This window comes from Euwallacea similis, chromosome 11 (genome assembly GCF_039881205.1).
Source record: "Euwallacea similis isolate ESF13 chromosome 11, ESF131.1, whole genome shotgun sequence".
In the NCBI taxonomy this organism is placed as follows: domain Eukaryota; kingdom Metazoa; phylum Arthropoda; class Insecta; order Coleoptera; family Curculionidae; genus Euwallacea; species Euwallacea similis.
Window position 1 is genome coordinate 2,017,237 of NC_089619.1, and position 22,728 is coordinate 2,039,964.

The 22,728-nt window shown below is 35.4% G+C and overlaps 4 protein-coding genes across 8 annotated transcripts in view; 2 read left to right on the plus strand and 2 right to left on the minus strand.

Annotated features, from left to right (window-relative positions):
• The window catches only part of neur (E3 ubiquitin-protein ligase neur), a 32,496-nt gene extending 29,929 nt beyond the window's left edge, over positions 1 to 2,567 (plus strand). For all 4 annotated transcript variants that reach the window (XM_066394899.1, XM_066394900.1, XM_066394901.1 and 1 more), the window contains 5 exons: positions 10 to 376; positions 486 to 689; positions 746 to 848; positions 946 to 1,137; positions 1,492 to 2,567. In XM_066394899.1, coding sequence (XP_066250996.1) covers positions 10 to 376; positions 486 to 689; positions 746 to 848; positions 946 to 1,137; positions 1,492 to 1,755 — 1,130 coding nt within the window. In that variant the 3' untranslated portion in view covers positions 1,756 to 2,567. The remainder of the gene's footprint in view (positions 1 to 9; positions 377 to 485; positions 690 to 745; positions 849 to 945; positions 1,138 to 1,491) is intronic.
• Positions 2,568 to 2,705: 138 nt separating this feature from the next.
• alpha-Spec (alpha spectrin) lies at positions 2,706 to 16,355 on the minus strand. 2 transcript variants are annotated; one of them, XM_066395303.1, is made up of 34 exons: positions 16,158 to 16,355; positions 15,964 to 16,099; positions 15,710 to 15,909; positions 15,516 to 15,651; positions 15,263 to 15,460; positions 14,873 to 15,030; positions 14,149 to 14,623; positions 13,356 to 14,091; positions 12,816 to 13,000; positions 12,492 to 12,727; positions 12,275 to 12,438; positions 12,098 to 12,213; positions 11,904 to 12,038; positions 11,693 to 11,847; positions 11,483 to 11,633; positions 10,834 to 11,063; positions 10,512 to 10,665; positions 10,181 to 10,462; positions 10,028 to 10,069; positions 8,243 to 8,451; positions 7,795 to 8,179; positions 7,582 to 7,736; positions 7,277 to 7,527; positions 6,955 to 7,200; positions 6,440 to 6,815; positions 6,163 to 6,379; positions 5,845 to 5,929; positions 5,643 to 5,763; positions 5,008 to 5,227; positions 4,691 to 4,953; positions 4,377 to 4,639; positions 4,145 to 4,315; positions 3,918 to 4,084; positions 2,706 to 3,415 (listed from the first exon to the last, which is right to left on the minus strand). In XM_066395303.1, the coding sequence occupies exons 1-34, from the start codon at positions 16,298 to 16,300 to the stop codon at positions 3,287 to 3,289; spliced, it is 7,290 nt and encodes a 2,429-aa protein (XP_066251400.1). In that variant the 5' UTR covers positions 16,301 to 16,355; the 3' UTR covers positions 2,706 to 3,286. The 2 variants fall into 2 exon arrangements, with proteins under 2 accessions (XP_066251400.1, XP_066251401.1); XM_066395304.1 differs by lacking the exon at positions 10,028 to 10,069.
• Positions 16,356 to 19,317: 2,962 nt separating this feature from the next.
• Arv1 (ACAT-related protein required for viability 1) lies at positions 19,318 to 20,475 on the plus strand. Its single transcript, XM_066395310.1, has 4 exons — positions 19,318 to 19,502; positions 19,666 to 19,966; positions 20,022 to 20,255; positions 20,315 to 20,475. The coding sequence occupies exons 1-4, from the start codon at positions 19,389 to 19,391 to the stop codon at positions 20,431 to 20,433; spliced, it is 768 nt and encodes a 255-aa protein (XP_066251407.1). The 5' UTR covers positions 19,318 to 19,388; the 3' UTR covers positions 20,434 to 20,475.
• Positions 20,455 to 22,279, minus strand: LOC136412279 (probable proline--tRNA ligase, mitochondrial). Its single transcript, XM_066395309.1, has 7 exons — positions 22,131 to 22,279; positions 21,844 to 22,021; positions 21,712 to 21,785; positions 21,381 to 21,642; positions 21,141 to 21,328; positions 20,872 to 21,087; positions 20,455 to 20,816 (listed from the first exon to the last, which is right to left on the minus strand). The coding sequence occupies exons 1-7, from the start codon at positions 22,221 to 22,223 to the stop codon at positions 20,502 to 20,504; spliced, it is 1,326 nt and encodes a 441-aa protein (XP_066251406.1). The 5' UTR covers positions 22,224 to 22,279; the 3' UTR covers positions 20,455 to 20,501.
• Positions 22,280 to 22,728: the final 449 nt, after the last annotated feature.

Below are 22,728 nucleotides of genomic sequence, written 5' to 3' on the forward strand. Positions count from 1 at the left end.
CAATTCCAGGCGGAAATCGAAGCGTTGCAATGCGAACCGACACTGAATTCTGCCAAGGCTACGTTTTCACTGCGAGACCTTTGCAAATATCCGAAAGAATTGTAGTGCAAGTTCTGGCCACTGAGCCAATATTCCAAGGCTGCCTTGGTTTGGGTTTAACTTCCTGTGATCCTGGAAGCATCACCACTGCGGACCTTCCCGACGATTCAAATTTTCTGCTGGATAGGCCGGAATATTGGGTGCTCACCCGAGATTTTTCCCGAATGTTGAATAAAGGAGACGAAGTCAGTTTCTATATTTCACCAAATGGGGAAGTGCAGATTTCGAGGAACGGGGGAACACCTTTGGTTGTTATGCACGTAGACCAGTCTCTGAGGTACGTTTGGATCGTCGTTAATGAATACATTGATTTAATCATTGAATTTTTTCAAATCTTCGCAATTGTTGGAATTTCACGTCTCTAAAATTTAATTGTAATTTTTCAGATTGTGGGCCTTCTTCGACGTTTATGGATCCACACAACGCATTCGAGTGCTGAGCGGTCATTCTCCCCCGAATTTAATTGCTAGTCCGTTGAGCAATTCTTCAAATCATAATATCGTAGATAGAAGACATATACCCACTAGCGAGTCGATAAACAGCCTAAACTTGCAGAATGAGATGACGAGGCAGGGCAGCAATAGCTCAAGGTAATAACCAACGGAAGCTATTACGAGAATTTTGAGTTAATTTAGCGAAATTGCAGACAAAGTTTGATAGTACGAGAATCGGATGTAGTTTCTGCTCAAACAAGACAACCTCAACAACCTCAAAATGGTCGATTATGCTTTCCTCAGGCTGATATACAGGTAATGAAGGAAGCTGTTCCTTTGAATTGTAAATAATGAAAATTGTACTTTGAGAATGAAGAAAGGTATTAAATGAGAGTTTATTGTTTGTTCGCAGGTTCAACCGGCTGCAAATGGAGGTGCAGTTCTTTCCGTGATTCTTCCTCCTGCAGCTGCGATCAATCATCATGGATTTAGTAATCACACGGGGCCTCTGTCGCCTGCAAATTCGATTATGGCTCCAGTTCCGACGACGAGCGTGGGACCGAGTATGACCATGATGAGCAGCTGCAGTGCGCAGTATGTTGAGGTAAGAAATTGATTGTTTAAAATTCAAGTGTTGAGATGGTTTAGGAATTTTGCTACCTACAGAAGTAGGAAAATTTTAATTTTTGCTACTTAAATTATCCTAAATTATGCCCTTGTTAGGGCCGAATTATTAATATGCCATCAAGTTTAGCTGTAAGATAATTTCTGTAGAAACGTTAAAGTGGAGTCAGAATATTCGTGGAATTTTTGTTTTCCATAGAAACAAGCTTGATGTTAACTGCACAGTAACAATATGGCCGTTAAACCCTTAAAGTGAAAGAAAAAGTACAACTGAATATAAAATATTATTTTCTTATTTAACTGATATATAACAGAATTTTTATTTTTTCTTCAGCCTGTCAGCGTCTCAGATTCCAGTACATATTCTACCCCCCTCAGCTGGGCAGAACACCACGGCGGAGCTACAACTCACACCATACCGCCGGGGGTTGAATGCACGATATGCTATGAAAACCCCATTGATGCTGTTCTGTACATGTGCGGTCACATGTGCATGTGTTACGATTGCGCCCTGCAGCAATGGCGGGGAAAAGGGGGTGGCCACTGCCCTTTGTGCAGGGCTGTAATAAGGGATGTTATTAGGACATACAAATCTTAAACCTCTCTCTAAAGTATTTATTGTTATCGAGTCTCTTTGGAGGTTTTTGTGTTAAGTCTCGGAGAAGCTAGTCAAATGATGGTTTCCCTTTGAAAACCTATTTACCGGGCTTCAGTCAGTCATCAAAGTTACTATCGAAGTGCTTCCAGAAACTCTAAAGATTTTCTTATAAAGACTGAACTTTATTCGTATCAAAATTGAAACTCGAATGATTTTTTTTATATTGCTTTGTCTGGAATTACAGCAACCAAAGATTTAAGATAATAATGCTTGGTTTGATGCCACTCGTAGCATGGCTAGTCCTGTTTTTAGTCACATCTGCTTATAGTCCCAAGCAGTTTAATGAGCAATTAGGTTTAAGGTTAATTTATTTTTTCATGTTCGTGTTCTAGTTACTTTTAAATTTAAGTTCTATTTCGTTTGAAACTTATACCCTGATTTGCATTTTAAGCCAAAACGGTGGCCAGTTTTACTGTCATTGTAAATAATTAGTTTGTACGTTGCTTAACCAATTTACAATTAGATGAGTCTCATTTTCTGTCCATGTGTTATGAAGTGAGAGTTGAAGATCCATCTTGTTTGTATATAGTTTATATTATTGTTGATACTGTAAGAGAGCATTGCATTTGCTCCGATACCTGAGGTAAACGTTGGTTTCGGAGTAACTTGGAGCGATTTTACAGTAAACAATTTATGTAAATAGAATAGTTGTTCTAGTCATTAAGAGTACGTACTGAATCGTCGCAGAAATGTTATAATGATTGTATAAATTATGGTAAATATTCAGCAAAAATACGAAATGTTATATTTAAGTAATTGTTGTCTTATTTCATTTTCTCACGTTTCCTAAAAATTCTATTATAGTTCTGGAAAGGAGCACTAACTATTCTTAGTTTCTTTTTTCATTCTTTTTGCATTGTTGCTTGATGGACGAAATAAAACCAAACAAATTTTCAAGCAGAAGACGTATATTTCGGCGGAAATGCAGGAAGAAACTGATTTAATAAATAAACATATAAAAGAACACAATTATAAATACGAAAACTCTAATCACCATTCTAAATTAATTAACTGTCAAATTCTTAAGCGACCGAAATACCATTACGTTCCTTTAAATACGATCCTTCGATTTAAAATAAGCATATAATAATGAAACACCCTTTTAAACGCCTACTTCATAGGTTGCAACAAGGCAATATATCTTCCGAAACTCGCTTAAAGTCAATTTTAAATCAAGCCAACAATAGTTAGAGTTATATATCTCTTACATACTAGAAATAATGCTTCCATTATACACTTTGCACTGTGATTTCCTGGATGTTGTAAATTGGAAAATTTTCTGTTGTATCTATCTTGAATGTATTTTTGTCAGTGCTCTTTACAACAGCATATTAAAAATGGGATACATGTTGGCGGTTACATTACAGCGTAATAGAAACGTGAGATTAAAAATTTTCCAATTACAAGCAATGCTACTTTTAATTAGCTGTGCAACTTAGAACTAATGAATCGATTATACGGGAAGCAAACTTTAATTCTGGAAAAGCGTGTGCGTGAAATCGATGTAATCCAAGGCGCCTGCGATGGGTCTTTCCGTCTTGGGTTCCACGTACGGTTTCATTCGAGCCACACAGTAATCGGCCATTTCTTTGGTAAGATTCTGAAAACAAAATAATCATTTGAAAATATTTTTAAAGGGTCGAGATGTCACCAAAACACAATCAATGTATTCAGTGTATCCCAAATTCGAAAATCACCTTTATGATAAAATTCAGAAGATTTTGGGCAGTTTAATCTCACTTTTTAGAGTTTCTTTAAATACGTTTTAAATAAAAAAGAACGCACCACTAAAATTTCTCTCGATTTGAATATCAACTTTCTGTCAAGCCAGCATCGAGTCCAATTTGTAATAAATTTCTTTGATAATGCAGATAAAAAGGAAAATGAAAAGGAAACACTCAGAAAAAATTAGACAACATCCTGATTCGAGCCTGTCACCGAATCTGTAACCTGTTACAGAGCAAGACCACCAAACTGGTTTTTAAGTAAATACCTTAGGTATCCATAAAATTTAAAGATTTTTATGTGAGCGTTATTCCTGAACCAACTTCAGCTTAGCGGTGGCGATGTCTTTAATGACTAAAAACAAGAATAAAACTTACAGCGTAAAGTTCCTCTTTGGTGACATACGGCCGGTCGCCTGCTGTAATAGCCCTAAACGCCTTCTCAATCTCTTCTGAACTCTGCACATTTTCAGTTTCTTTGCTGATCATGAAGGCCATGTATTCTTGCAACGACACGTATCCATCTCTGTTCGGATCAACCACGTCTGGAAAGACATAGAAAACATGAAACTTTGTGAGTTAATTGCACTTACTCGACCGCTTACTCAAGATAGCATCAAATTCGGGATCAGGTTGTCCTTCTTCTACCATCGGCAAATCGTAGCCCAAAGCCCTGAGACAACTCTTGAACTCTTGGTGATTGAGTTTCCCAGATTTTTCTTTGTCGAAGTGCTTGAACATCATCGAGAATTCTTTCAGAGCGTCTTCACTAACACCTAAAATTCAAATAGACGACTCCTTACAATAGGTACAAACATAATTAAAAATTAAATTTACCTGATTGGTTGCGGGCTTGAATCTGTTGCTCCAAATTGTGTTGCATCCTCATTCCCAATTGGTCGAGTTGGTCCCATTGCTGCGCCAATCCCACAGTTGAATGTTCAGTGTATCGATTATCCAGAATAAGGTGTTCCTCCAAAATTGTACCTAGTTCTTCGATTTTCTTCAAGTCGGAACGACGGGCTCTAACTTCGGCAGCTTTACGTTTGGTCGCTTCTAACTGTTGTTCCAAAGATCCAGTACCCTCCATCATTGAGGTTCTGAAAGAAACAAATAACAAAAAATGCAAAAACTCGCCTCCATTAACTTACCGAGTCTCAGTCAACCATTGATGGAAGGCGTTCGCGTGTTTGGCGAATTCTTTCCTTAACTTATCGTTCTCCTCCTGCCTCTGAGCTTCCTTATCCAATTCCGCATCTCTCTCTGCAATGATCTTCTGAAGGTTCCTCCAAGTATCTTCTAAGGCTTCCATGTTGAACCAAGTGTACGGATTAGGACCGACATTGAATGATTTAATTTGACGGTCCAATGCTGCCAAGGCGTCAAAGTCTGCTTGAGCGCTAGACAAAGAAGCCTGGAAATATGGCAATTAACTCAAATCGCATTTCCAATTTTTTTTGGATACTACTTGGAATTGAGCATGAGCGTCTCTCAAGGCCCGGATTTCTTCGATCGAATTGCATCTCACTGGATCAGTTAGATCTTCTTCGGCATTTTCAAACCACGAGTTGAAAGCCGAAGCGCGTTTGGCAAACATCAAAAACAACTCTTCGATTTGCTTGAATTGTTCTTGCATGCCAAGAAGACGTTGCTTGCGTACATCTGAAGCCGATAACAGGCTTTGCCATCTGAAACAGAAAATAGATAGGTTTTCTTTATCTCAATTTTCAATAAATACAGATACCAATTTTTTTGTTTTAGATCTGTAATATATTTGAAAAAATGTGAAAATTATCCTGCTAGTAAATTGCCTTAAAAATTCCTATTTACGAGACATTTTAATTTTCAGTAGATTGCGATTAACCTCGCTTGTGGATTACATTAGTTACAACATTCGTAAATACAATTTTAAGCTAAATTTACTAATTCAAATTTCGAAATCTTCTAGTAGAAGTATTTCTGAATATCTAGTATTACACATACTTCAGTTCAAGCTGCAATTTGACAGGCCTGATAAAACGCCTTAAATAGAAACAATACTACTACTGAATGGCTTAGGCGTGACACTAACCTAACAGAAGCTGAAAACGACACGAGTCTTACCTGGCAATAACGTCAGCATGACGTTGAACAATAACAGCAGTTTGATCGTGATTGGAAGCCACTAACCGGTCTTTCAAAGCAGTTATGTTTTGGATACCTTCATGCTCAAAAGCAGTTAGACCTAAAAGAAGAAGTATATTTCTCATAGTGGGAGAAATTATGGTATATGAAATTATCTTAAAGCTCCGCAAAATTTCTATACCTGCATCGAACGTATCCTGTTTAGTAAGCAGCGTTTGCACAGATGACAAATCTCTACCGTATTCATCACTGTTTACATGGGCATCCTGAAAAGAAGATATAAATAAGCAATATAAATATTGTATTAACATGGATTTAAAATCAAAAGTAAATACAGAAATATCTTATACTGAAAACTAAATTTTTGAATTGTTTTAATTTTTATTCCATGAAGACTGAATACGTCAGGTATTCATGTGCTATAAAAATTACATTCTTTACCCACAATTCTGTAGGTATACCTTGCCTCAAGCGACAATTTACTGCCAAAAATATTTACCTTGTCGGCAATCCAACTCTCAACCACATCAGCCTTCCACATGAACTGTAAGTAAGCAGAATTATCTGCCAATTTGGCCTTCCTTCTTGAAGCCAAAGCTGCTAAATGGTCCAACTTGGTTTGCAGTTGTTGACAACGTTGGTTAATGCTGTCTGCGTGGTGGTTGCCTGCTGCGGACAATTGGGCACCTTCGTCACAGATGTTGTTGCATCTTCCTCTAAACCAAAGACATGAAAATTAAAAAATCTTGAAGTAATAAGTCAAGAGAAATATTTACCTATGGGCTTGGAAGTCGGTTTCAAAAGCATCGTGCTTCTTGATCAATCCTTGTACAGCAGCCATGGAGTCCCCATAATCTTCAACACTCAGCAGCTGCTGTTTCTCGCTAATCCAAGCCTCCTCTTCCTCCACTTTAGTGAGGAATTGCTGGTAAGTCAAGCTTTCGTCCAATTTCTGTCCTCTGGTAGCGGCAAACTGTTTCAATTCTGCCCAAGCTTGGTTTAGAGCTTTAAGTCTCTGCTCAATTTCCGGAACGCCAAGATTCGAGACGTCCATCAGTTTTTCTCCGGCTTCTTGGACGGCCTGAATTGCTGGTTCGTGAGATGCTAATTCCGCTTCGAGACGTTTGTGTTTTTTCTTCAAGTTTTGAACACCTGTAATAAACATTTATTGAACAGATGCGGAAAATGATACATGCCCTCATGAGACAGTTATCGCCCGAACAACGCGAAGCGAAGCTCAAGCAAGCGGGCAAGAAAAAAAATCAAATTTGGCATTGCTAAATAAACACACCGGTTAAATCACGTCCATAATCGTCGCTTCCCACCAACAGTTTTTTCTCCTTAATCCAGGATTCTTCATCTGCGATATCTCTGAAGAATTGATGCAGAGTATTGGCTTCATTCAACCTCGCTTGACGATGGGCTGCCAAATTCTTAATTCGTTCGTAACGTTCGTTAATTGATTGCCGTTTCTCTTGAATGGATGCTGTGTCGAATTGGCCTGATTCGATTAGAGAGTCGGCTTGATCGTTCATGTCTGAGGGTAAAGTGTATCATTAAGTTACATTTGAGTAAAACTGAAAAATTAACAAACTTTTTGTTGCTATACTTACCCTTAATTCTATCCTCATGATGCTTAATATCAGCCTCGACCAATTGATGCTTCTTCATTAAATTCTGAACGGAAGCGAGATCTCTTCCGGCATCCTCACTAGTCAACAAGCTTTCAACTTCTCCCAGCCAGAAATCCAAATCTTTAACAGCAGCAATGTAGGTCCTCTGTTTGTTGGCCTCTTTCAGTTTCATGGATTTCTCCACAGTCTTCTGAGTGAGGAATTCCCACTGGTTAGCAATAGATTCAAGTCTAAATAAATAAAAATTTTAACAATTTTTTAGAAGCCTATTAGAGAAATTCTACCTCTTCCTAACAGCTTCCTCAGATCCTGCGCATTGCTTTTTGTCAATCAAATTACCTCCATTTGCGAGAACACTCTGAATACGATCAGCATTGGCTGCAAGTTCGGCTTCAAAAGCTTGATGTTTTTGGTGTTTGGATTGAATATTAGCAGGATCCTGTATGGAAAAAATGTAATGCCAAATATCAAATACACTCTTGGAGTCGTAAAGCTACCTTGTAGCTCTCCTCTGTGGCTAGCTGCAATTTCTCAGCAATCCAGTTTTCAATTTCATCAGCATCTCTGGAGAATTGCTGCAAAGTCTGACTTTCTCCTAGTTTGGAACGCTTTTCAATTAAAGCGTCCTTCAAGTCGTGCCAGCGGTCCAAAACTTGCTTACGCTTCTCATCGATTGGCTGCGAAGCATAGTGCTCTCTAGCAATGAGCTGGTCAGCCAAAGTTTGCAATGTTCCTATCTTCTCTTCATGGGCGTTAATGGCTTTATCAAAGTCCTCGTGCTTCTTAATCAAAGCTTCGACATTGTCACCACTGGAATCTACATCATCTGAGGCTAAGAAAGCTTCCCGGTCACTCATCCAATTTTCAGCTTGTTCACAATCTCTGTTTTTTTTTTAATTAAAAACTTTTAAAATAACTCAATCAATTCAGTCTTGAATAATATACCTGTAAAACAAATTCAACTCCAAATTTTGGTCCAAAAGCAATCTGCGGTCGATCCAGGCCTTTTCCAAATCAGCTCGTGCTTGATTCAGTTGCTCCAGTTTCTCTTGGATCTCCGGGGAAGCGTAATGGTTAGAATTCAGCAATTGCTGACCAAATTGTTCCAAGGCATGGAAGGTACCACCTCTGGCATCGATTTCAGTGCGGTGTTCCTAAGATGATCATGACAGAAATTGCATTGTGTGATAAAATAATGCGAAAATAAATATTGAGTTAGGGCATATTTATTTACAATTAATGATGACCAAATCATTAATATGTTGATAAGTTTACCTGCACGTTAGTTTCAGTAGATACCAAGAAACAAAGCAATGCATATGCTCTATTTCAATGTTTCAATAAAACTTTTAATTATGTTTGTTAAATTTATCAGCACATTAATAATTTACTCGTTAAGAGGCTTACATGTTTCTTATGAGATACATTGTATAATACAACTTGTATAAAGTAATCATACAGTGTAAGCTTCTTTAAGTTGAAATAGATCCAGTACCACAAGCAAAATAGATAAAGTGAACTATTGTGTGTTGCCACACCCATATTATTGTGCCTCATAGATTGACCAAGAAATAAGACATCTCCAAAATTATTGAAAAAAACCAGAGTTTCTAAAGTTAGTATCAAGTGATGAAAGAATAAATAAACAAAATGTGACATTAAATATGAAAATACTATACTTAAAAACGATCTGGTAATACATAATGCCATGTAGGGTTTTGACCATTGAAATGTTCCATAAGATTAAAATGGAATAACCATTATAATTAACAGCACGTTCATAGATATAATAAGTTAAAACATACATGGCGGGGAAAAATTATGCTCAACCAGTCACCCCTCCGTGTTGATGCCATTTTTAAAATAATATATAGAGTTTTTATTTACTTTTATTAACACGGTTTTATTAGTGTGTGTATTATTAGAGAGAAATTTGGAGATGATCCTCTATGTACAGATCTGATGGGTTGGAAAAACCTTTACTTCACGTTTGCCATCATGTCAGTGTTCAATAACAAAAAAAATATGTTGTGTGAATGTATATCAGTTATGATATTGCATTACTTGATGATTTGGCACTTACGAGATAATAGAATTGAAACATTCATACGATTAAATATCATAATATTATGTTCAGGTAATAACGCGCTTACGCCATTCACTTTTTTCAATCGAAGTTTGTGTTTGTAATTAATTTTAAATACTCCTCAATCATCTGGCGTAACGCCGTTTTAGTCTCACAATTGGACTATGTTTTGTTTTCGTGCAGTTTATTACTTTAAGACGCAGATTGGTACTAGTGGTTAAATTAATAGTCTCCTCTAATCAGCTTGTGACGAATTGACCCTATATTTTTCCTAGTCAAAAAAATGTATATACCTGCTCAATATACTAAAAAATTAGCATTTTATTAAACTACAATTTTGCATCTGTTCTTCAATTTTTTGGGATACAAAATCAGTTTCTGAGTAACAATCTGATTTTTAATTAAATATAAAAAAAAATTAAAAAATCTGATCTGAAATTTAAGCTTGTTCTTTCTAAATAAACTGAGCAATTGACATTTTCCCTAGTCAAACGTATTAAATCTTTGCCGACCTGAAGAATCTACTTTAATTTTTATTACAATATTTATTTGTATGTGAAATTGTTTTTCTCAGCAAACAGAAACAAAGATTTTCCTCATTATTTAGTACTGTTACACACGATGAATTTCTGACTAAATTCTACCTGTGGATATCCATAGCGCGTCTCAATCTCCGCCTTGTAGTTCTATTTAATCCCGTAAAAACACAAAACACAATAATCAGATATATCAAAAACATTTTATACATTGCATGTTCTGATTAACCTGATTTCTGGCCAAAACATACAATCACATACCTGATGTCTTTCAATGAGAGCCTCGGCTCCGGTTACGTCATTAGCGAGTTCCTCGGAACTAACCAATCCCAACATTGAATTGATCCAAGCCAACAAGTCGCGATGGTCGTTGAGAAACCGCTGGAGGTCGTAAGAGTCCAGCAATTTCTCTTTGCGGGAATTGGCCTTGGCGGTTAATTGGGTCCATAATTCGGTTATTTCCCGCTGTTTTTGAAGTGTTTGTTCCGCCTGATCTGGATGGGATTGCTTCAATCTATTGGCGGTGTCATCGAGCTGCTTGATCTGGAGTTGAAGAGTTAATTATGGAAAAGTGGGGTTTAGAGTTGATTACCTTATCTCCTAAGGCAGCTAAATCTCTTTCAAGTCCTTCATGTTTTCTTTGTAGAGCTTGAACGCTGCGCAAATCTTTTCCCAGATCGTTGTTGTTGAGTGCTTCATCCTTCTCTTGGATCCAATCTTTGGTTTCGTCGACGTCACGGTGGAATCTATATAAAAAGATATACTTTGAATATTTCGTAATAATATTACTGTGGTCACTGGTCCAAATCCGGCCGAAAGTTCGAGGACTTTTTCTATATATATAAATAAATCTTACACAACATTATTAATGATTAAGGCGCGATAAAACTACCATTTCATGCATATTAACTTACCTTTGAACTTCATGGGCGGATCCTAATTGACTGGCTCTTTCCGAGGTGAGTTGTTGGAGACTGGTCCACTTAGTATTCAAATCCTCCATCTGAGTCCTTATCTTCAGAGCAGCTTCAGTTTGGCCTAATGAAACCAACTGCATGGCGATTTCGTTCATTTCAGCCAAGCGAACTTCGTTTGCTTTCAAATCGGTTTGGAAGTCATCGAATTTCTTTTGGAGCACTTCCACCTAAGATTGTAAAAAAAAACAAATTTGCATTTAGAATTATCAATTAATCCACAGCTACATTACTATACAATAATAACTACTTCGCATCTACCGGAAGACCAAAGAAAATTAGATATGTAAGTTCAGTTCAGGTTAATCTAGAAAATGTTGAAAGTTTTATTCATTATTTCAAATTTCCGCGTAACGTACATTTTTTAGTAAATTCGATAGGCGAATAAAACCAAGAAATTAGGATGGCAAATATACCATGAAACATTGTGAAATTGACTTATTCAAAGTTAAAGGATCGATCACGTTTGAAGGACATTTCAAATGTCGTTTCCGTAGATAAGATCTCGTGTCAATCGTATATAAAAAGCCACGCGTACCAGCAAAAATAAATATGGACCCTTGTACCCCAAAGTTTTATCAAGATATACCTGCTCCAAATCTTCACCCACGTCTTGCACTTGCGCATGCATTTCCTTATCTTTAATCCAGTTCGCTAATTCGGATGCTTCTCTGACTAATACGTAAGCTTTGACCGTTTCACTGAGCTTGTCTTGACGCTCTCGGGCCAATGACAAAAGTCTGTTAACAAAAACCAATTTTAGCAATAACATTTTGTTTGAGTGTTTATTTTCAAATACCTTTCATATTGAGTGTTGATTTGATGCTGCCGGGCTGAAATGGAGCTGTTTTCGATTAAGTTTTGCTGAGATGCTGTCAGTCCGGCCTCTACTTTCTTTACGTAAGCTGCAGGAACAAAGCCTTGTCGGTCGTGAATTTCCACCTTCCACCAGTCCTGAAAATATTCAAATTTGCTTTTAGAATCACGGGGCAAACCCAAATAAAATGTACCTTATTGTTGGAGTTAAGGAGATGTAGTAAGTCTCCTTTTTTCATTGAAACTTCCCTGGCTGACTTTTCAGTGTAATCGTATAAAGCTTGTACAGTTTCTCTGCCAGTTACATCAACTACAGGAGGTTCTTGTTGCTGCAATATTAATAAATATTTAAATTAAATGATATAAGAGAGCTAGATTGACCTCATACTCTGCAATTTCGAGCTTGCTCCTTTAGAGCTTCAATAGTATTTCCAAAAGCAATCAAATCACTCATTAGAGCCTCGTGTTTCTTCAACAAGGCTTCTGAAGAGTCCTCATCTTTACCTATTATAGAGTATGAGTAAGTTAAGTTGTAAAACCCGATAACCCAATAATAGAATTTTACCATAGTCAGTATTAGCGACAATAGGTTCCTTTTCCTTCATCCAAGATTCGGCTTCATTGGCATCAGCATAATATTGATGGGCTTGCAATGAGTCTTCCAAATCTTGTTTACGTTGTTGTGCCTTCTCTTTAAGATGCTCCCAATGGTCGCTCAAAGCCTGTACTCTGCAATAAGAATCCAGATTTAACCGAAAAAAGTTTCGCAAAAAATGACCAACCTGTTTTTAATTTCATCGCTGGCAAAATGCTCATCCTCGGTCATCTGTCTACCCGCCTCTATAACAGCAACGATCCTGGCGTCGTGATTATTGATTTCGGCCAAAACAGCCTGATGTTTCTTGATCAAATTCTGAACGCCGATCAAGTCGCGGCCTCTGTTTGTTGAGGCGGCAATTGGTTCTTTCTCGCGAATCCAAGATTCTTCATCTTCCATGTCACGGAACAATTGTTGAACCTTAAAAACAATAATTATATCAGTCTCTATTGCAATAATTTCTTCATTTAATAATTGGCAATAATTTTAGTTTATAACGTGAACTTACTTGAAGAGAATCCAAAAGCCTTTGTTTCCTAATAGCCATTGGTTCTTGCAATGCGGCGTATCTGTCAGTGAGCACTTTCTGTTTGTGAGCGATGTTGTCTGCATCGAAATGACCCCTTTCAACAAATTGGGTAGCTGCAGAGGTGATAGCTTCGATGCGATCTTGATGAGATGCAACATCAGCCTCTAAAAAATTTAATAACAAAGATAGAGACAGGAAATTCTTGGTACATTGTTGCACTTTATCTTTAAACTTTAACTTTCTATATCATTAAATTTATGTGGTATATTAAGATCATTATGAATTGAAAAAAATTCTTGAATTTACTGTGAAAAATCTTCTGCAATATCTATGAATGCATCTAATGATCGATGAATGAGTTTGAGATATTTCTGTATATGTGACTAAATAATAATTACTCAAAAGCAGAATAAATTTCGTTAAAGAAGACTCTTCGCTCATCTTGCATCCACAACATTCCTGTTATCCGAGAAATACCTTTATTGTAAAAAAAAATATTCACAATCGTTTCGCCCTTACCTAATAGAGCATGCTTCTTTTGTAAGTTCTGTACACTTGTTAAATCTTTTCCGTAATCTTCCGACATCAGCTGCCCTTCAATTTCGCTCAACCACAACTCAATATCCTCAATAGTCCTATTGAACTGCTGCTGCTGGCTCGCCTCTTGCAGCTTCGAGTTTTTCTTGTCAGTTGCCTGAACTAGAGTCTCCCAAAGTTGGACGATTTCCTCCATACGAGCCTGAATCCTCGGAGCAGCATAATGATCTGCTTCCACCAATTCCTGGCCGGTGGAAGTAATTTCCTCCATTCTACTCTTATTGGCAGTCAATTCTTGCTCGAAGTTTTGGTGTTTCTGAACTTTTCCTCCGAGATTTGTGGGGTCCAAGTAACTTTCGTCGAGGGCGAATTTTAACTTCTCGTTTATCCAACCTTTAGTTTCATCGCAATCCCTCTCGAATTGCTGTAATTTATAGGCGTCTTCCAGCAACTCCCTGCGACGGCTAGATTTCTCTTTCAATGCTTTCCTGCGTTCCAACAGCATGGCTCGACGTTGAGCAACGTCATCAGCGGCATAGTGCTCTCCGTGGATTAATTTGGTGGCAAATTCATCTAGGGCTTTTATTTTTTCCTCTTGGGCAGCCAGGCTTTTTTCGAAATCTTCATGTTTCTTGATCAAGGCTTCTACTGAGTCCAGAGAGTCCCCAAGGTCTTCATTGGCTAGAAAAGCTTCTTGTTTGGCCATCCATGTATCAGCCTAGATTAATTATAAATTATTGAAAATTTGCTCTTCAGTAGTCGAGATTAATCTTACCTGTTCAGTGTCTCTATAGAAATACTGTAAATCCATGCATTGATCATATAAAATCCTCCTTTCGTCCCACAAAGCCAGCAGCGACCTCTTGTCAGACTCCAAGGTGGACAATTTCTCTTTTACTTCATCACTGGCATAATGTCCCTTCTCTAACAGACTTAGTCCTGCGGCAATAGTGGCCGCAAAGCTATCTTCTCTGGCGTCAATTTCGCCACGATGTTCGTGGTGACGTTCCAATAAAGCTTCAGCTCCTGCTACGTCTTTGGCCAGTTCGTCGGCTGAAATTATGGCCTTCATATCGTTGATCCAAGAGACCAAATCGCGGAAATCAGCCAGGAAACGATGTAGAGAATAGGATTCTTCCAGACGTTCGCGGCGCTCTTTGGCTTTAGCTGTCAAACTTTGCCAGTAATTCTCGATTTCAGCACGTTTTGCTTGAATTTGGTCGGCATGGTCGCCATGAATTGCACACAGTCTAAGCAAACAATTGTTTACGTGAATGTTCGTTAAACTATTCTTGTAGTGGGTTTGAATTATATTTTAAAGCTAACTTGTTAAGATATGACTAAATGTTATTACATCTTAATCAGATATTCAAAATCTTGACTTCATAGTTACATCAACGGATCGATTATTTTATCCAATTATCGATCCTTAAGTGAAAAATCTTTATTGTTATATAATATTATTATATATATTATTATTGTGTTGTAAATAGACTGACCTTTCTGCTTCTTTGCCTAAAGTCAACACTTTGTCCTCTAGGGCTGCTAAGTCTCTCTCCACTCCCTCATGCTTTCGTTGAAGTGCTTGAACGCTGGCTAAATCCCTACCATAATCGTCTGATGAGAGGACAACGTCCTTTTCGGATATCCACGCAACCTGTTATAAATTACCATCGTTAATTATTTATCACACTCACTTCAACATTCTGGGCGAATGTCTGTCAAGTCAGGACCTTAGTTATTAGAAGAGCTACATAACTATTTAACAAACCTCATAGCTTTATAAATACCCGACTCTTAAGCTTGAAAAATAATCACCCTTTACATCAAAAAACTTCCAAATAATCAAAAAAGGCCACTTATTGTAACAATCCTATAAAAAAACTTACGGTTTCATCAGCATCTCTGTTAAATCTTTGAATCTCATGAGCACCATACAGCTTGTCTTGACGCATCAGGGTCATCTGCTTCAGCCTCTGCCAAGCATTGTTCAGTTCGTCCTTCCTGGTGGTTATTTGATCTCGTTCGGGGTGCCCATCCTGCAAGAGCTTGTCAGCCAATTCGTTCACTTCAGTAACACGATATTCCTACAAAAAAATAAACTTTTAATCCAAGCCAAATATTTTGCAAACCAAACACTACCTGCGAGGCCATATCTTTTTGGAACTCATCAAATTTCCTCTGCAACACTTCCACATGTTCCAAGTCATGTCCAAATTCTTCAGTGGATAAGAAAGCACTCTTTTCATTGATCCAAAACATAACTTCATCGCAATGTCTATAAAAATTAATTGTATAAAACGCTACAATTATTAGCAAATTTCCAACTAACTTACCTGATAAACTGTACCAAAACAAGAGCCTGCTGCAATTTCAAACCCTTCTCAGCCAATTTGGAGAGCAACTTCTCCCATAAGGTATGAAGTTCTTCAAGACGTCTGCGAATAGTCTCCGATTCATAATGATTTTGATTAATCATTTCTCGTCCGGTGTTGTCTAACACAACAATTGCATTGCTGTGAGCTGCCACTTCAGCCTAAAATATGTTATTTAATTTTTATAAAATGCACATATTAATAAATAGATGTACCTCAAAAGCTTGATGTTTCTGAATTTTTGCTTGCAAATTAGTGGGATCTTTGTAGCTTTCATCAGAAGCAGCCTGAAGCTTTTCCAAAATCCAGGATTCTAATTCCTCAGCGTCACGTTTGAAATATTGAAATCGTCTAGAATTACCCACAAAATAAAAAAAAATAAATAGGATTTTTAAATGCAGTATTTTACCTGGAGTCTTCTAACTTCTCCCTCTTAGCCCTGGCGTCAGCTTTAAAGTTATCATAACGGGTCAGAACCTGCTGACGTCTCTCTTGAATATCCTCAGCTGTTTCGAGGATTTTCACCTCTTTGGGAGGTGGAATCTGATCCATCTTTCAGTCACTTAAAGAATGTTCTGATTCAGCAATTCTCTCTGACCTTTTTGTAACAAGTTTGACAGTGTTATAAATGAAGAGGAATTAACAAATTTTATAAATACCAATATGAACAAAATTTCAATTAAAGTACAACTAGTGAAGGTAAAATATCTATAATTTTCTTTGAAATTTTTAAAATCACAACACTAATATACCAGTTAATGTTCTTACTAGAGGAACTGAAATAAGTTTAATGATGTCAAATTTTAATTTTATTAAACACTTGAAATCACACAATATACAAAAAAAGATAAATTTTTCAATCTTATTTGTTTATACAGGGCTTAAATAAATTATTACCGAAACTGTATAACTGTAAGGTGATAAAAGAAAAATTGCAGATCAATTCATTAAAATTCAGATGGGTACTTTAAAGATAAAATAGAGTGTTTTATATTCATATTTAAAGACAGGAAATTTTTTTTATGGGAATTGATAAAAAGTGCAACACTTAACAAACAAATAACATAAAAACTATTAATGGTTTATTCCACTAGATAATAGTAAAGCTAGTCTTGATTGACTGGTTAGATTATAGATGGCAAAAATCTTTTGTAGTTGGTCCTAAGTCAAGGTGTTAATGTTTAGCAAAAAGAAGGCAAGACCTTAACTATAAACATCATTTTTAGACTTCAGTATATGTGGTCACTTATTAAGCTTAAATGTCTTTGCGATACTTTACTCATTCTTTTCAAAAAAATCTTATGATTATGCAGTAAAGTGGCTTTACTACATGTTTCTGAGAGCTGAAATTATAGGTTTCAAGACTACATTCAGGAAATCTTCATTTTATATTTACTTATCATTTTGAGTTTGAAAACAATGAAACCAGGGACACTCCTTGTAGTAAGTTATCTAAATGAAATCTTACAATGAATGTTAGAAGAAAATAAGGGTGGAAACACAAGTAAACAAATATTACATAAGTATGATTTAAAAAATCAATTTAAACTTATGACATAATAAAGTGCTCTGACCTCATCCTTTGTATAACCCAGAAAAATAATGAACCATGGTTTACGTTCATAATGATCAATATTGAAGTGGGCAACTGCATTCCTTTACTATGTATAAACTAAGTAATCAATTCGTCTTCAAATTGGGAGAAAGGCTGGGTCCCTCTAAATGCAATAGTGTAAAGAAATAAAGAAAGGAAATTCCCTTGTTGCATGATTTAAATACAGAAGCAGCAGAGACAAATAAGAACATATCTAAAAATAGAAATTGGGACTAGAAATTGGAGGTATGAATTATGAAAATACACATATATAACTGAAATTAAACAGAGAGCTAAAATATGTCTTCATTCATATATCCGTAAGAGAACTGTAAGAAGAACTGAAAACTGAACAAGAATTTGTTCAAACAGGCGTAGTATTATTACAGATTACAACTATTGAAGACCTACTTAAAGCCATTTGTAGATGAAACTAGGTAGGGCATAACATAGTATTTAACAATTTCTCAATCTATAAACTTACCTATAATGAGTATTAGTAGTTGGTATACACTTTTTTTGATTTTCCTATGTTTTATTTGTAAAACTGCACTTAAGAACTATTTTTTAAAGGACAAATTAAAAACCAAACCCTTGAAATCACAACCGCACCCAGCTACATTCACTTACGTTTTATCGATATGTCAAAGTCAAAAGTCGAGGTACTGTCAACCGATATTAGTCTTGGTCTTTTATTTTATTCGCCATCATTTGTTTCAACATGTAGGGAGATGAAACTCCCGAAGCACTCGGGTTGATATTACCAAATTATCAATAAGACAAAATTAGTATTATTCTATTCATGACTTCTTGTTTCTACCCAAACTAATTTAAAAATGCCCTATCGGGTTATAAGTTAGTTTCATAATTATGTGATTTATCAAGTTATGAAATGGCAATATCATCAAAAGTACTTTGCAGTGTAAAACTGCGGCACTCACTGTTTAGTAGCGAAATTCTATATTAATGCTAGCCACTTGATAAGACTCGGCTGTACATTGAATATGTCAGGGCGGCAGCTATTTGATTCTAAAATTAATTGTGAACTTTAAAGAATCAATCAGCTTTAAATATATTGAAATTAATTTTTGAAGGTCTACTAACTCCAAATTACCATTACAAGCCTAAAGAGGTCTGATTTTTACGCTTATTTAGGGCTTAATATGTAATTTTTGGAGAAAAAATAATTAAATCCTTACTAAAATATTAACTAAATTCAACCATCTGTCACGTAACCAGGAAACTGAATTCGAATTAGCCAAAAAATGGAGAAAATTATACAACTATTTTCCATGAATTTTAAAAACTTCTCGTGTTTATTTGGTGTCTGAGTTTTAAAATATCAAATATCTTAATTTAACAATTTATGAGCCCAAAATAAGCAGAATAAGTCATTCATTCATAACTCTTTCAATGGAGTTCACATGAGGTATACTATAGGGGCATAAGAGTTTACGATCAAACAAAAACACATAACACATATTAAATTTTGTTCAGAAAAATTATTTTAAAATGGGGAAAGGAAAAACTATTATTTATCATTATAGACAGTTACGGGTACTATTCATACACTTATTTAAGCCTTAAAATGAACTTTCCGGGGAAACAATTTTTTTAAATATTCACGACCAAACTTTGACTCTTCTAACAAAGTCATGTGATCAAAGAATCGAATTTTATACTGCCAAGAAACGGTGTTTGTTGTCCTAAATGTGGTGAATATTTGCAGCACAAAGTATGCTGCCTGTCCCTATTTTCTATTTCTGTCTTATCTCAATATATAAAAAGAGAGGGAAAAAAGATATTAATGCTATTTGTCATTTTCACTGTGCAGTTGAATTAGGTTAGGATACATGTAAGAAGAATAAACTGAATAATTAATTAAAACACAAGCAAGAAATTTCAAATTAAATTATTTGTTATTTTAGTATTCTTTATAGTGATATTAAATTGAAAATAATTGTTTAAATAATTTGTAACTATCTTGTTTTGAAAGCTTATTCAAATTTAAACAAATAAACGAATAGTTTATTATACTTGTTTATTATGGATACAAACCAGAGGAGCCCCCAAAAGAATTTCTGTTGTACTAACTGTAGGAAAACAACCAGTAATTTATATAGAAAATACAACGCTACAGTGCTCAAATTAACAGAATGTGTGAGTATATAAAAAGATATAAAGATCCTTCAAGGAGCAATTGCCCTCTTGTGCACAGTATGACCTAACCAAACTTAAAAAAAGATTTTTTCCTTAATCCATTCAATTTATAAAGGCAAACAGTGCGCTTATTACATGAAAACATATTCCTTTTTCACTATAGGAAAAATGCAAGGCAGTTGCAGATAAATATGTAGAATATGACATAGTTATAATACTTATCGACCTTATACTGCTGAACACCAAAGCCTATAGACACATCCTATTAAATACAGACTTCAAAAACTTCTGGAAGTTACTAGTAATTATAATACTAACTGAATCATATTGCAACTGGTCACTGAAAAGCAGACAGGATGGAACTTTGTGCTGTAAAGAAAATAACACTGAGCCCAGTTTGCATGAGTTCGATATGAACCTTGAAGATCTAAGGTTTTATGTAATTTGCCTTAATTCTGTTTTCAGTTAGTATTATCTTTAAATTTAGGAATTGTTATTGGCATTAATTTATCATTCCAGGTTATTTTTTCTTTGTGTTTTTGATATATGCACTGACAGTGGTGTTCAACAAATACTTTTCCACAACTAAATTAAAAGAAGTCACATTTGTGACAGTAGTGAAGACCATGACTCTTTCTTCCACAGGAATATTTTTACAATTGCCCTCAATTATATGGGACATATCTTTATATAATTATCATCTACATTTTATAACTTTATATACGTCTTTGTCTCAGTTATTGGCTTATAGAGGTAAGTGTTTAAGTTTCTTAAATTTGACAAAATGAATTGAATTATTTTTACTATTTTAGCTATATTTGACAGCCCCAAAATTTGGTGCTTATTTGTTATTTTTTCATCCCATTTACTGAGGTTTACAGTTATTGAAAACATAGGAGCAGTGTGGGAGTCTATTTTTGTTATGATATAGTGGAATATTAAACTACAATAAAATAATATACAAAAAAATTTATGTCAGTAAATTTATTAGCTAAGAAATTAAACAGAAGCTGAATTTTCTTTCAATTTAGTATTTACTATGTAAGAAACAATATCACTCTCACTTAAATATAATTTCCTGTCCTCAATAATGTCAATAAATTCATAAATAGGTGACGACTCACTTGAGTACCTATTTAATATTATAATATATCTTATTCCCATTCGCCTACAGTCCAATATCCTCCTACCAATAGTAAAACTAGTTCTGTCATCTAAAATAATATTGTTTTTGAAACTTGGTAACAATGACTCCAAATTTGTATACAGAGTTTCGCCCAAATTTTGAAGCAAAGAGTCCTCTTTACTTCCCTTCTAAAACAAAATCATATCCAAAGATTAATAATCAATGATTCATATTAAATAATACCTTTGGGGGAATGATAACTAGATTATAAGGGGCAATACTGTCAGGCCATCTAAGCTCCTGTTCAAGGCTTAAACACTCTAAAGAGGCAGCTAAAATCCTGGTAATCCCTATTCCATAACTGCCCATTTGCAAGACCTGAGGTTTTGCATGTTCATCTAGATAGTTTGCATTTAATGGTTTAGAATATTTGTCCCCAAGGAAAAAAGTGTGCCCTACCTAAAAGTGGATATATAAAATTTTATTTATGGCTTTTAATGAGAAACCCTTACTTCAATGGCGTTTTGCATTGTAACTTCTTTACTTTCCCCACATTTTATACAATTATTATGTTCACTTAGTTCTATATTAGTAGCATGCTTGCATTTGTGGCAAATTACAATTTTGTCATCACCAATAGTTGCAGGGAAGTGATATTCATGTGACAAGTTACCACCCATTGCCTCAGAGCTTCCAAGCACTGTAATTTTCAAACTCTTTCAACAAATGTTCCATTATCACAGGGATATTACCTTTTACGAAATTGATCCCTATTCTTTTAAATATTTTTTCATATCTATCACATACATTGTGATATGTCTCCAAAGCAGATTTCTCATTCAAGTCAAATGAATACAAGTCTTTCATGAGGAATTCTCTTGCTCTAATTAAGCCAAATCTAGGCTTCATTTCATCTCGAAATTTTGAAGTAATTTGATATAATAATAATGGAAATTTCTTGTAAGTTAAAGGTGGTAATGTTGATATTAAGTTGGCAATTACCTCTTCATGTGTCTAAAAGGCAATTATGGATATGTGTTGTTTGAAATTTAATGAAGAAGAATACGCAAAGTATTTACCTACAGGGCCTAAAATGTTTTTCTGATTGTGTCGGTCATTTAAGGTGATGAGTTCTGGTCCCATTTCTCTAGCCCTACCTTCAAAATGTATTCAAGACTCATTTACTCTGTAATGAAAAAAAAAAATTGTACATACCACTTTTTTCCCAGAGCTCAGCTTTGATTAAAGTGGGTAAAATTATTTTTTGGCACCCAATATTTCCCATTTCTTCATCTACTATGTTTGTTATTTTGTTAAGTGATTTTAAACCCAACGGCAGGATATGAAAACATCCAGGAAGAGCTTGATGGATTATTCCCATTTCTAACATTAACTACAATTCAGTTATTACATTAAAACTTACTGATATTGTTGACTTTATATTTGCTTTTGCTCCATCAAAATTGAATTTTATCAGTGGTAATTCATACTCTAAATCTTACCCTTTGACTTTTAGACATAAATTCTTTATTGGTCAAATTAGACCCCTTTAATACTGCTGTTATGGGCTGAAATATCTTTGAAAAGCGATTCATTTTTTAAATTCAAGTAAGATTTAAAAGTAAATTTTTAATAAAATGTATAAACAAATTTTAAACTTCTTAACTTTAAGTTCGCTACTAAACAGAAACCAACAAATAAGCCGGTTCGCCGTGACTATTCAATCGCAGGATTCGTACGCCGCCTGTAATCCGAATTCTATTGAATCATTGTATCAAGTCATGTACTCCGAATACACTCTAGCTTGCACTAGCACGAGTAAAAAGGCAACTAATTAATTTGATTGTTACCTATTTCTTGTTTGTTGTTGATGCTGTTCTTTCCTGTAATTATCTGTTTTCACAGAAAATCAATTAAATTTTAGATTCAGTTAACCAGATGCGAATCCTGCAAATCTATAACACTCATCGATCCGTAGATATACCAGTCATGCAAGCGCATGCCCGTAAACTTCCAAGCGTCACTTGATCCCTACGTCACCGTCATATGATCATTGACATTGAGGTTATTTACTTCTTCCAAATTTTTCAATTTTCCAAT

Coding starts and splice junctions, on each gene's coding strand:
- LOC136412279 (XM_066395309.1), bottom strand. CDS start 22,223: ATGAATCGCTTTTCAAAGATATTTCAGCCCATAACAGCAGTATTAAAG. Junction 22,022..22,130: donor TTATGTCTAAAAGTCAAAGG/GTAAGATTTAGA, acceptor ACTGAATTGTAG/TTAATGTTAGAAATGGGAAT. Junction 21,329..21,380: donor AGGGATCAATTTCGTAAAAG/GTAATATCCCTG, acceptor TGAAAATTACAG/TGCTTGGAAGCTCTGAGGCA.
- Arv1 (XM_066395310.1), top strand. CDS start 19,389: ATGGATACAAACCAGAGGAGCCCCCAAAAGAATTTCTGTTGTACTAAC. Junction 19,503..19,665: donor TGCTCAAATTAACAGAATGT/GTGAGTATATAA, acceptor TTTTCACTATAG/GAAAAATGCAAGGCAGTTGC. Junction 19,967..20,021: donor TTGCCTTAATTCTGTTTTCA/GTTAGTATTATC, acceptor TTATCATTCCAG/GTTATTTTTTCTTTGTGTTT.
- alpha-Spec (XM_066395303.1), bottom strand. CDS start 16,300: ATGGATCAGATTCCACCTCCCAAAGAGGTGAAAATCCTCGAAACAGCT. Junction 12,439..12,491: donor AGCGATGAAATTAAAAACAG/GTTGGTCATTTT, acceptor TTCTTATTGCAG/AGTACAGGCTTTGAGCGACC. Junction 6,380..6,439: donor ACCGACTTCCAAGCCCATAG/GTAAATATTTCT, acceptor TCTTTGGTTTAG/AGGAAGATGCAACAACATCT.